The sequence below is a fragment of the Erinaceus europaeus genome, chromosome 11, assembly GCF_950295315.1.
Source record: "Erinaceus europaeus chromosome 11, mEriEur2.1, whole genome shotgun sequence".
Classification (NCBI taxonomy): domain Eukaryota; kingdom Metazoa; phylum Chordata; class Mammalia; order Eulipotyphla; family Erinaceidae; genus Erinaceus; species Erinaceus europaeus.
In genome coordinates, this window is record NC_080172.1 from 41,595,409 (window position 1) to 41,609,629 (window position 14,221).

The following is a 14,221-nucleotide window of genomic DNA, read 5'->3' on the forward strand; positions in this document are numbered from 1 at the left end:
CCCCAAGTTCTCACCCCAGCTCTTCCACTCTCCCTGCCAACACAGAATGTCACTGTGTCTGTCACCCACAGCTCCCTGTCCCAGCTCACAGGCTGAGCAGGCCATATATTCCCTAGGTCCATGAAAGCAGACAGCATCCCACCTTGTCCTCAGAAGCTGGCACTTGCACTGGGTGGGTGACCAGAGCTTTGAAGAGGCAGTCCATATAGTGTCACAGAGTCACTCCCAGAAAAGGAAACCACCAAAGGAAGTGGTACCTGGCCAGAGCCACATAGGCAGCAGGGTGAGTCAGGAGGTAGGGGTGGGGTATTCCCAGCAGAGGCAGGAAAAGAAAACCCCTGCACAGGGAGGGGCCAGTGGTCTGTGAGTAGTGAAGAGGTAGGCAGGAGCACAGTGCCCAGTGCCTGTCGAGCAGATCAGATCTGGGTACAAGAATAGACTGGTCCTGGGACAGGCTCCAGAAGCCAAGAGCCACATTGGTGTGCTGGAGCTCTGTCTCCAGCTAGGAGCAGGGAGTGGGCTCTGACACCTGCCTGGGGCCCCCTAATTCCCACTCACACCTCCGCCACAACAGCCACCCTTATTAAAGAAGGAACAACTCTCAATGGAATAAAGATTCAACTCCCTGGTGAGGCAGGTAAAGACCTCAGGGATCTGGAATTTTCTGCCCTTGTCTCCCACTGACCTTTAGGGCAATAAGTGACACCTGCACTGGTTGGTACTGCAGGCCTGGCACAACTAGTCCTTCCCCCCTCCCCTTTCCCAGCTATCCCAGTGATGCAAGATTGTCACTCTCCAGAGGCACCAACAGGATTCATTCCACAGGCACTTCCACACATGACTACATCAGATGCCTTCAGAATCACTTGCTACAAAGCTGTTTAAATAAATAAAATTTCTACTACAACAACAATAAAAAGACAACAAGGGCAACAAAAGGGAAAATAAATAAATAATTACATAAATAATTAAATAAATAAAATTTCTTCCAAGCCTAACTCAAGGATGGAGAGGTAGCTCAGGAGGTAGTGGACTACCATGTAGTGCCATGTAGACAGTCTAGTTTCTGACCCAGTTATTGTTGTTGGATAGGACAGAGAGAAATTGAGCAAGATGGGGAACACAGAAAGGGGGAGAGAAAGATAGACACTCGCAGACCTGCTTCACCACTTGTGAAGGGACCCGCCCCCCTGCAGGTAGGAAGCCATAGGCTCAAACTGGGACACTTACACCCTTACACCGGTCCATGCACTTTGCACCATGTGCACTTTACCCATTGTACTACCGTCCCCCTCCCCCCCAAAGCTGTTTATATGGAAGACTGGCCAGTGTCCTAAATGTTCACCTGAAAAGGCCAGTTAGAATAAGTGATGCCCACACAAGGTGACAGGCAGAGCCTTGAGCACGAACAGTGTTCTCCAGATACAGGCAGGAGAAAAACATGAAATCATCAGGTGGCTAGACCTGCAGGTCCAATAGACACAGTTGGAGGACTGAGCACTAGGACAGGGACTTCAGAAGGAGACTTATATTCATTCTTTGTTCTTCCTTCCCCTCTCTCTTTCTTTTATTAAATTAATTTTATTTATTTATTTATTTTTATTTTTACATTACAGAATGACATGTCAACAGGGGTTTGAATCCACACCATTCCCACCACCAGAATTCTCAATCTTCACTCTCCCCACTGTAATCCACCACAGTTCCCCTAATGGGCCAACCATCTTCTCTACAACTATCCTCTCCCTTTCTTTCCTTGGTCCTTTCTCCCTCATTTTCTTTCCCTTTCTTTCTTGTCATCTTGGGGACTTTACCTCACCAGGATGACTTTAGGTAGAGACAGAAGGAAAGAGACCACAGTCAAAACTTCCTCCAAAGCAGTGGGGACTGGGCTTGAACCTGGGTCGTGCATGTGACAAAGCAGGCGCACTATCCAGGTAAGGGAGGAAAACTCTTTCACTGAGAAGCTTCAGAGTCTTCTGAATTTTAAACCACATAAACCTGTTCAAATAAATCAACCATCTTTAAAATTTCTTTGGGTGGGAGCTAGCATAGTGGAAGCATACCAGAAGCTACAAGACCCCAGGTTCAATCTGAAGCACCAGCACATACCAGAGCTAAGCAGTGCTCTGGCAAAATCCATAAACAAATAAAATTTCTTCCAAGCCTAACTCAAGGATGAAGAGGTAGCTCAGCAGGCAGTGGACTGTAGTGCCATGTACACAGTCCAGTTTTTGACCCAGTACTACATGGGACATCAGAGGATGTCTCAGTGTTGTACTGTACATACTCTTTCTCTCCACAGATATGTATATGAAAAGAATTGGTCCAGAGGGGAGCAAAATAACCTATTCAGATGGTGTCCTGCTTTGCCATGTGCACAACCCAGGTTCTAGCCTGGGTCCTTACTGCATTAAAATAAGCTTTGGTGCTGTGTTAACTTTCCTTCTCTTTCTCCCTGTCTGAAAAAGTCAGCCTGGAAAAGTTAAATTCCAGAGACAACAACAACAAAAAGTAGCCCAAAGTAGTGGAATTGTGCATAAGGTCCCAGCTCCAAGGGGGGGGGGGGTGAGAGAAAGGAAGAATAAAAGGGGGGGTTAGGTATAGTTCAGATGCATGTCCTCAGCATGGCCTTTCTGGATATCATCACATCACATCAGATAGAACTACTGGCCCCTGGTCTGGCTGACATTCAGTCTTTTTTTTTTTTTTTTTTTTTAAGATTTCATTTATTTATGAGAAAGATAGGAGAGAGAAAGAACCAGACATCACTCTGGCACATGTGCTGCTGAGGATCCAACTCAGGACCTCATGCTTGAGAGTCCAAAGCTTTATCACTGCACCACCTCCCGGACCACCAACATTCAGTCTTGGGAGGCCCTACAGCAGCAGTTTTTCTCTTTGAGACAGCACTGACCCTACTCCTGAGGAGGAAAAGAGTGGAAGACCACATTCCAGGAGTGAAAAGTACAGGGCAAGGAACAAGAAACCAGAAGGGGCCACCCCTGTGTATTTTATGCACAGACTCATAGCAGATACCCCATGGTCTAACCCTGTTCTCCTGCCCTTCAAAGTCATTCCAAGGCCTAGCCTGCATATGCTCCTCAGGAACCTTTGTACTGGGTGAACTGTGTCCCCAAAAATGACAGCTGTAAGGGCTGAGCAAAAGGCATAATAGTTGTGCAAAAAGTGCTTGAGGTACTGAAGGTCCCGGCTCAGTCCCCAGAACCAGCATAAGCCAGAGCTGAGCAGTAAATAAGTTGGGGGGGGGGGAGTGGAGAGAGAGAGAGAGATGCAAGTTCTAACCTAAAACCATGAATGTGACTTTATTCAGAAATAGGGTCTAGCCCCCACACCTATGGACATCTAATCTTTGACAAAGGGGCCCAGACTATTAAATGGGGAAAGCAGAGTCTCTTCAACAAATGGTGTTGGAAGCAATGGGTTGAAACATGCAGAAGAATGAAACTGAACCACTGTATTTCACCAAATACAAAAGTCAATTCCAAGTGGATCAAGGACTTGGATGTTAAATCACAAACTATCAGATACTTAGAGGAAAATATTGGCAGAACTCTTTTCCGCATAAATTTTAAAGACATCTTCAATGAAACGAATCCAATTACAAAGAAGACTAAGGCAAGTATAAACCTATGGGACTACATAAAATTAAAAAGCTTCTGCACAGCAAAAGAAACCACTACCCAAACCAAGAGACCCCTCACAGAATGGGAGATCTTTACATGCCATACATCAGATAAGAATTTAATAACCAACATATATAAAGAGCTTGCCAGACTCAACAACAAGACAACAAATAATCCCATCCAAAAATGGAGGGAGGACATGGACAGAATATTCACCACAGAAGAGATCCAAATGAAAAAATGAGAAACACATGAAACACATGAAAAAATGCTCCAAGTCTCTGATTGTCAGAGAAATGCAAATAAAGACAACAACGAGATACCACTTCACTCCTGTGAGAATGTCATACATCAGAAAAGGTAACAGCAGCAAATGCTGGAGAGGGTGTGGGGTCAAAGGAATCCTCCTACACTGCTGGTGTGAATGTCAATTGGTCCAACCTCTGTGAAGAACAGTATGATCCTGCAATTCCTCTCCTGGGGATATATCCTAAGGAACCCAACATATCCATCCAAAAAGATCTGTGTACACATATGTTCTTAGCAGCACAATTTGTAATAGCCAAAACCTGGAAGCAGCCCAGGTGTCCAACAACAGATGAGTGGCTGAGCAAGTTGTGGTATACACACACACACACACACACACACACACACAATGGAATACTACTCAGCTGTAAAAAATGGTGACTTCACTATTTTCAGCTGATCTTGGATGGACCTTGAAAAATGCATGTTAAGTGAAATAAGTCAGAAACAGAAGGATGAATGTGGGGTGATCTCACTCTCAGGCAGAAGTTGAAAAACAAGATCAGAAAAAAAAAAAACCACGCCTGGACAGACGACCTCCCCAATGTACCCTGGAGCCCCACCTCTCCAGAACCCTTGAACCAGCAGGGAAAGATAGAGACAGGCTGGAAGTATGGATCAACCTGTCAATGCCCACGTCCATCGGCAAAGCAATTACAGAAACCAGACCTCCCACCTCCTGCACCCCATAATGACCCTGGGTCTATGTTCCCATAGAGATAAAGAATAGGAAAGCTTCCAATGGAGGGGAGTGGGATATGGATCTTTGGTGGTGGGAAATGTGTGGAATTTCACTCCTTTTATTCTATGGTTTTGTTGATACTTTCTGTTTTACAAATAAAGGGAAAAAAAAGAGAAAAGGAAAAAAAAAAAAAACAAGTAGAACCTGAAATGGAATTGGCGTATCACACCAAAGTAAAAGACTCTGGGGTGGGGTGGGGAGAATACAGGTCCAAGAAGGATGACAGAGGACCTAGTGGGGGTTGTATTATTATATGGGAAACTGGGGAATGTTAGGCATGTACAAACTATTGTACTTACTGTTGAATGTAAAACATTAATTCCCCAATTAAAAAAAAATACATAAACAAAAAAAAAAGAACTTGAAATGGAATTGGCGTATCGCACCAAAGTAAAAGACTCTGGGTGGGGGGTAGAATACAGGTCCAAGAAGGATGACAGAGGACCTAGTGGGCGTTGTATGGGAAACTGGGGAATGTTATGCATGTACAAACTATTGTATTTACTGTTGAATGTAAAACATTAATTCCCCAATAAAGAATTAAAAAAAAAAAGAAAAAGAAATAGGGTCTTTGCAGAACTTATTACAATAAGGTGAGGTCACTAAGGTGGGCACTATCCAACATGACTGCTGCCCTAGTAAGAAGAGGGAAATCTGGGCACACAGAAGAAAGGGTCCCATGACAGTGTAGGCAAAAACTGAGTCGCAGGCAGCTCTCAAAGGCTAGGACAGGAAGGAAGGATTCTAGAGCCTCTGGAGGAATGGGGAGGTACAGATTGATGTCTGGTTGGAGCCTAGATTTACTAGATTTTGGACTGGTTGCTTCCAGAAAGAACTGTTAGCAGATAAATGCTTTTTGTTTTAAGGCTCCAGTTTGTATTAATCTATTCCAGTGACCCTGGGATACTCATACAGGCTGAGGTTTCACTTCTCCTGTCGAGGTAGCAGAATGATTCAGGTGAACCCAAGGCATGATTGCAGCCTGAGCCTGGCTCAGCTCCTGCTCCCAGACACCAGCCCCCCAGAGAGAGCTGACCCTTGTCCCTCTCCCAGAGCCCCAGCACAAGCCAACATCTCTGACAAGAAAATGTCAGCACTAAAATTAAACACCCGCTGAGTTCCATGGTAACCATAGGGGGCGGGAGCTCATTTCTTTTCTACAACAGTGAAAGCTAAAATAACTCAACTAGAAAGTGGCAGCACCCAATGCTAGGTTTCCATGACAGATAAAGCCTGGGGGTTTCTTGCTTGTACCCAAAGACCAGTAGGGCTACAGCGCAGCCAGCTGGAAGGACACCTTACAGAAGGTGCTGTGGCTACTGAATTTGATTCAAAGGGATGGGGGGGGGGGCAGGTGGTGGCGCACCTGGTTGAGCACACACGTTACAATGCGAAAGGACCCAGGTTCGATCCCCTGGTTCCCACCTGCAGGGGGAAAGCTTCACAAGTGGTGAAGTAGGGCTGCAGGTGTCTCTCTGTCTATCTCCCTCCCTACCTCCCCCCTCCCTCTCAATTTCTACCTGTCTCTATCCAATAAATAAATAAAGATAATGTTAAAAAAATTTTAAAAAGGAAAAAAAAAGAAAAGGGATGGAAGAGATACAAGTGTTGCTCCTCCTAATGGGAAGAGAGCTTCCCTGGAGGTGGGCATGTTCCAGGGCTGTGGACCACATTGAACAGCCCTGATCAGAGGCCTCCAAGGGCAGGCACACATGGACCTCTCATCTTTCTATGGGAGAATGTAGAATGGAAGCCCCAGGGCACTGCATTTCAACTTGCTATGTAAAAAAATTCCAGCAAAGTCCTCTCAATCTAGTGAGACCCCACAGTGCCCCTCAAAGTGGGGGTGGGAATAGCTGGGCCAGAATAAAATCCCCTGTGGAGGATTTGACTGTTCATCCCAGACTCCAGCAACAGGTGGGTAGGAACCCTCTGAATCTCAAACCCAGAATGCTTTGGGGTACAGAGGGCAGGAAGAACATCAGCACTGACCCAACTGCAGAACCAGGTCACTGGTGGGAGAAACAAAAACAGCAGGAGAGGGAAGACGAGGAAGAAGTGGTGGTGTTCAAATGGGGGGACGTATCTCAATCCTCATTGCCTGTCTCCTCCATGTACCCCTAATCTGATCTCACCAAGGGCCCTGAGGGTCACCCATAACTTGACACCCTGTTTCAACCTCAGGAAACCAGATAAATTATGGGGTAAGCAAGAGCTGAGCCAGGCCTGTGGGGTCAGGCAACCCAGTGGATGTCTGACACTTCAGACCAATCAACCTGCTCCCACACAAACCAAAGACTAGTGGTGCCTGCTCAGCCTGAATGTCATGTAGTCCACAACATCACAGGTCATGTGGGAGGCATGGGGGACAGCTGCTGCCAGCATGGCTAAATGAGTCAACCATCTTCCCCTCCTGTAAGGTCCTTCCCAACTCCTGTCACACAGGATCCAGAGCTCCCAGTCTAAACGGAAGACACTGCCTCACTAACTCAGGAAGTTGACCAGAAGCCAGTTGTCATGGAAACGTGGTTTTTCAAATAATTACAGAAGTAAATCTAAGAGTCCTTGTACTGCTGACAAGCCAGGAGATCAAAAAGTCACGGGACTGTCTCTGAAGGGGCCTTAGGGAAGTCAGCAGAAGGCTACAACCACTCCAGGTCCCAGCCTTGCCACACCGAAAGCCTGCAGACATAAGAGGAAGAGCATCAGCCTGGGAAACATTTCAGAGGTTGAGCACAGCACTTGCAGGTCTGAGGCTACAGGTTTGATCTCAGGAATGACATATACCAGAGATGAGCCATGTTTTGGTCTTCTCCTCCCCGCCCCCCCCATAAATATAAATACTTCTTGTGGGCTGGGAGCATTTGGACTTTGCCGGGCTAGCGTCGCAGGCAGGAGAGAGACGACCAGGGACTCATGGCTGAGTGGTAAGCAGTTCAGTCTTTATTCATGTGGAACGCAGTGCAATCTAAGCTATCTCTAATCACAATCTTGTCCTTATATATCCTGAGGCAGAAGAGTCAGGTCCGAAGAGGATGTACATAGGATAGGGGGTGGGGAGAAGGAAAAAGCGTGCAAAATAGTGAGGATTAAACCAATGCCCTGGAGGCAGGGTGGTGCTTAGTTAACAGTGGTTATGTAAATAGAATACAGTGTTAAGCAGGGGGATTAAACCAATGAAACAGAAGGGGTCTTAGAAACAGAATTTAGAAGCATACCAACAGGACTTGAAATTATAAAGTTCCTAGGTGTCACGTGTGCCTGCCAGAGTGAGGTGCTGTTCTTTCTCTCTCCCCCACTAATACGTAAAAGTAATTTTTTTTAATTTCTTTATTGGGGAATTAATGTTTTCAATTAAAAAGTAAATACAATAGTTTGTACATGCATAACATTTCCCAGTTTTCCATATAACAATACAACCTCCACTAGGTCCTCTGTCATCCTTCTTGGACTTGTATTTTTCTCCCCACCCACTCCAGAGTCTTTTACTTTGGTGCAATACACCAATTCCAGTTCAGGTTCTACTTGTGTTTTCTCCTCTGATCTTGTTTCTCAACTTCTGCCTGAGAGTGATCATCCCATATTCATCCTTCTGTTTCTGACTTATTTCACTTAACATGCATTTTTCAAGGTCCATCCAAGATCGGCTGAAAACAGTAAAGTCACCATTTTTTATAGCTGAGTAGTATTCCGTTGTGTATATATACCACAACTTGCTCAGCCACTCATCTGTTGTTGGACACCTGGGCTGCTTCCAGGTTTTGACTATTACAAATTCTGCTGCTAAAAGACAAGAAAGACAAAGATGAGTATGGGATGATCCCACTCATAAATAGAAGCTGAGGAAGAAGAACACAAAAGGAAACTCAAAGCAGAATATGACTGAGTTTGGAGTACAGTAGCAAAGTAAAAATCTCTGGGTGGATGGTGAGAGTAGAAGTTCAGCTTCACTTTGGGGGGGGGGGGGGGACACACTCCTTTGGTGGTGGGAATGGTATTGATGTATACTCCTAATAACTTGTAATCTCATAAGTCACTATTTGATTAATATGAGAAGGGGAAAATTGGTTGAATGTCTCAAACTTTTTAATGCAGAGACCATAGGCTGAGTATATGTTCCTTCAACTAAGCACTTAAGATTTCAAATTGGAGAGCAGGGCACTAAAGTAAAAAGGGGGAGGGTAGACATTAGACTTCCCGGGGGGGGGGGGGGGGAGGCTGGGTGTGTGGGTTGGGACACAGTCTTTTGGTGATGGGAATGGTGTTTATGTACACTCCTATTAAAGTATAGTCATATAAACCACTATTTAATTAATATGAGAGGGGAAAAATTGATCATATGTCTCAAACTTTTTAAAACACAGACTGAGTCTTTTTAATACATAGGCTGAATCTTTGATATGTTGACTCTCTCAAAAGCTTAGACCAGGGAGAACAGAAGCAACAGGTAGCACGGCTATATACAAGATGCTGGGTATTATACAGCAAACCCTAACAAAGGGACTTTTCAAAGTTAACCCAATTACCAAATGATGAGAGGATAACAATAATTAACCATTGTCTTCTTGAACCCTAAGACAGCAGGAACCTCACATTTCCACTATAGAGCCTATATTTCCCCCAGTCCTGGAACCTTAGGGTGGGGCCCACTTTCCTGCATGCTTCTCTCAATTCAAATAAAATAATATTGCACCTGCGGATCACAACCTAATAAATGCAACAAGTGCCACCCCAACATGCTTCACTTCAGACTGTGTCCAGAGACTTCAGGTGTGGAATGACAACCCTTCAGTTTCATCACTCGGGTTAGACCTTTCCTTTCATAGTATTCTCTAATTCCATTCCAGGTGGTCCACTCCCCAATAAAGTCCCCAAACCTAGATATAGAACAGGTCCCCTAGACAGAGTATATGTTCACACGTGCCCATAAACCAGGGAAAAACATATACCTAAAAGCAGAAGTACACAAGAATCTGCAAGGAATAACCCCCCAACACTTCATCTGCACTATTCCAGCCTTTAGGTCCATGATTATTCAACAATTTGTTTGGCTTTGTATGTTAACTCTCTTTTCAGCCACCAGGTTCTGGATGCCAGCATGATGCCGACTAGACTTCCCTGGACTGACGACCCCATCAATGTGTCCTGGAGCTCCACTTCCCCAGAGCCCTACCCTACTAGGGAAAGAGAGAGGTAGACTGGGAGTATGGGTCAACCAGTCAACACCCATGTTCAGCGGGGAAGCAATTACTGAAGCCAAACCGTGCACCTTCAGCAACCCACAATGACCCTGGGTCCATGCTCCCAGAGAGATAGAGAATGGGAAAGCTATCAGGGGAGGGGATGGGATATGGAGAATATGAGATATGGGTTGTGGGAATTATATGGACCTGTACCCCTCTTACCCTACGGTTTTGTTAATGTCGCCTTTCTTAAATAAATAAATAAATAAATAAATAAAAAGATTACAAATTGGTAATCAGAATGAATTTTAACTGTGGGTTCAAATTACTAATACATTTCTAATATGACTTGTTCTTTGAAATATTAAGTCTCCTAAAAGCTTAGACCAGGGAGAACAGAAGCAACTGGCAGCATTACTTTATAAGATACAGCTATATATAAATAATGTCAAAGGACATAAATCATGGTGAGGTCATGTATGGTAGATACGGCAAATCTTAACAATGGGATATTCAAAGTTAACCCAATTGCCAAATAATTTGATTACAGCAATAACTATCTATTGCCTTCTTAAACCCTAAAACAGCAGGAACCTCCCACTTCCTCTATAAAGCCCATATTTTACCCAGTACTGGAACCTCTAGGGTGTGGCTCACTTTCTTGCATGCTTCTCTCAATTCATACCAACTGATACTGCATCTTCTGATCCCAACCTAATCAATGCAACAAGTACCACCTCAGCATGCTTCACTTAGGATTATGTCCAGAGATGTTAGGCATGGAATGTCAACACTTCAGCCTCATTACTTGGGTGAGACCTTTCCTTTCTCATAGGATTCTCTAATTCCATTTCTGGTAGTTCACTTCCTAACAAAGCCCCCAAACCTAGATATAGACCAGGTCCCATGAGGTAGGGCATATGTACACCTGTATCCATAAATTACGGCAAAAATATATACCTGAAAACAAAAGTGCACAGTAGTTTGCAGTGAGTCAATAAATGCAGCGAGCAAGCAGAAAGACCTAAAAAAAAGACATTATAAAGAGGGGCTGGATGGTGGTGCACATGTTACAGTGCGCAAGGACCCAGGTTCGAGCCCCCAGCCCCCACCTGCAGGGGGAAAGCTTCATGAGCGGTGAAGTAGGGCTGCAGGTGTCTCTCTGTCTCTTTCCCTCTCTATCACCCCCTTCCTTCTTGATTTCTGGCTGTCTCTATCCAGATAAAAATAATTTTTAAAAATAAAAATATTTTTTAAAAAAGACACCAGAAAGTACCTAATAAAAAGTTTCCACTTAGAGCTAGATACCCTCCTCACCTACTTCCTATTACACTTCCTTCAGTCACTCCAAAGTGAACCTTATCAAAGTAAGGACTACAAAAGCTGAATAAGGGCAAGAGACTGGCATACTTTAATGATGACTCTTTAGTCACTGTCAGGCCACCCCATCAACTGGGGCCCTAGTCGGGGAGTCCTGGGATTCCCACATAGACATGATGGGCCAAGACCTCAAATAGATCCCTCTCTCCATTGTCACTGGTCATCTCCATCAGGAACAACATAAGGGACCTCCTTGGGGGTCCCCACAGGACCTTGCCCTTAATGTGGATCAACAATGGTAGGGATTGTTCCATCCTCCGAAGGGGAGTTGGATAACATACTCTATCTACCACCTGAGGAAGATAGGTCCTGAAATTGGTGCAACTTGGAATGTTCCTACTCATGAGCACAGAATATGAGCTCGGACCTTTCTATAGGAACCTCCCACTTCCTCTATAAAGCCCATATTTCCCCCAGTACTGGAACCTCTAGGGTGGGGCTCACTTTCCTGCATGCTTCTCTCAATTCATACCAACTGATACTGCATCTTCTAATCCCAGGGATGCAGAGGTTACATAGGCTCCTGTGCTGAATATGGGCACCAGATCAAATTGATGGGGTTTACAGTCAACAATATTTATACATCTTTCCCATATTTGGGAGCTACTCTCTTCCCTGATCCAGATTTCTAGCCCTTTTTCTAGCCGTGAGAGCATCTCTCCAGACAATAACTTGGATACACCTGAATATCAGATGTCAGGCTCAGGCAAAATCTAGTAAAGTCCCTTTGGAATATACCTAAAATAGACCTAATAGCTATTTCCAAAATGGAGACCCCAAATCTTTATCTGCAGTATTCCAGCCTTTAGGTTCATGATTAATCAACAATTCGTTTGGCCTTATATGTTAACTCTTTTTTTCAGCCACCAGGTTCCAGATGCTACCATAATGCCAACCAGACTTCCCTAGACGGATAACCCCACCAATGTGTCCTGGAGTCCCACTTCCCTAGAGCCCTGCCCCACTAGGAAAAGAGAGAGACAGGCTGGGAGTATGGATCGACCTGTCAACACCCATGTTCAGCAGAGAAGCAATTACAGAAGCCAGACCTTCCACCTTCTGCATCCCATAATGACCCTGGATCCATACTCCTAGAGGGATAGAGTAGAAAAGCTATCAAGGGAGGGAATGGGGTATGGAGATCTGGTGGTGGAAATTGTGTGGAATTGCACCTTTCTTATCCTATGGTCTTGTCAGTGTTTCCTTTTATAAATCAATTTTTTAAAAAAATGCTTTTAAAAAGAGGTCAGGGGAATGTGCACCAGACTTGGATGCCTGTGGCCCCCATAGGTACCAGGTTTGATTCCCCCAATACCAACATCTACCAAAATTAAGCAGTGCTCTGGTTTCTCTCTAATAAATAAATCTTCAAAAATAAATTAATTAATTTAAAAAATGAGATAAAAAAAAAAAAAAGAGGAAGACCATAGGAGGAAGTCCTCTCAGGAGCTGGCATCTGAAACCCAAGGCCACCTCCTAAGCTCAGGGCTGGTGAGCCTCTTAGGGGAAATGGACCAGTGCAGCTTCTGCTCTCCTGTGGCAGATACCCCCACCTTAGGAGTCCCTCTGGGGCCTCCCCATCTACCAGGCAGGCCCCTTTTCCTTCTGTGCCTCCCCTCCTTCCTTGAGCCAAGAAGAAAGTCAAACAGCAGAACAGCCCAGTAATGGAGGTATAGGCCCTTCATGGAGTCTGAGAGCAGGGACAGGGTAATGCAATCGTGCCCCTAAGGAAAGCAACAGCACAGGAGCTGTTTTCCTGGGAATCTTACCTCCAGCAGCTGAAACTGAAACTCCCCAGTAAGGTGCACAGGGGACCTATCATTGAGGCAAGGCTGCGGGCCAAGGTATGAATAAATTAGCAGAGAGCCACTGTTGTGTCCTTCCTAAAGCAGAAGCCCAGGCTTGACTGCAGAGCCAGGGTGTACTTTTGTGGGGAGCCACATGTGCCCTCAAGGTTGCTATTGGTATGGCCACAGAGTCTCTGTTCACAGAAGGCCTTGCTTAAAAGATAAGTCCCTGCTTCTCTACTCCTTAAAGTCTTTGTTCACAGCCGGCCTTGCCTAAAAGATAAGTTTCTGTCTCCCAACTCCACTTCCCCATGAATCACCCAGGACCTTCCAGATAATGCTGATCACCATGGCAACACACCACTTCAATCAACAGTCCCCAAATGCTAACTCCCCCCTTGCCCTGGCCTTAAAAACAGCACCTTTGGTGCTAATAAACAAACTTGATCAGAATCTTGACTTGTCTCATTTCTCTCGCGTGTCTTGTCCCCTTCCCTCTCCCTTCTTTCCTTGTCCTCACTCTCTCTCCTAGGTTAACCCACGTTGAAGGTCCCGCAGCGGGGACATACTTTAATCAAGGGTTGGCTTTCACAGGTGCAGTTGTCACAGACCCTTTTCTTTATCAAAGCTAGCTACTTCCTCTGGTCAGCCACCAGTCTTGCAGGCATCCCTAAACCACCCATTCTTTCTCTCTCTCTCTCTTTTTTAAAGATTTTATTTATTGGGCAGAGGTAGATAGCATAATGGTTATGCAAAGAGACTCTCATGCATGAGGCTCCAAAATCCTAGGTTCAATTTCCCGCACCACCGTAAGCCACAGCTGAGCAGTGATCTGGTGTTTCTCTCTATGTCTTTCTCTCTCTGCATCTCTCTCAAAAATAAAATACTTAAAAAGAGAGATTTTATTTTATTCATTCATTCATTCATTCATTTAAAAGAAAGGAGGAGACAGAAAAAGAACCAGACATCACTCTGGCACATGTGTTGTTGGGGTTTGAACTCAGAAACTCATGCTTGAGAGTCCAATGCTTTATCCACTGCACCACCTCCCAAACCACAACCACCCATTCTCCTAAGAAGAGTGCTGTTGCCCTAAATGACCCCACCTTTCCCCCTAATGAAAGGTAAGTCCAGACTGCCCAGTAGCATAGGCTTTGCTTCTGCAGGGGCCTGAAA

The 14,221-nt window shown here is 45.0% G+C and overlaps 1 protein-coding gene across 5 annotated transcripts in view; it reads right to left on the minus strand.

Annotated features, from left to right (window-relative positions):
* The window catches only part of ACOT7 (acyl-CoA thioesterase 7), a 149,265-nt gene that overhangs the window by 114,161 nt on the left and 20,883 nt on the right, over positions 1-14,221 (minus strand). The window contains exon 1 of one of the 5 annotated variants that reach the window (XM_016192396.2): positions 13,028-13,095. The exons of the other annotated variants lie outside the window; for them this stretch is intronic. Coding sequence (XP_016047882.1) covers positions 13,028-13,080 — 53 coding nt within the window. The 5' untranslated portion in view covers positions 13,081-13,095. Of the gene's footprint in view, positions 1-13,027; positions 13,096-14,221 lie in introns of those variants that run through there. 5 annotated transcript variants of the gene reach the window in all.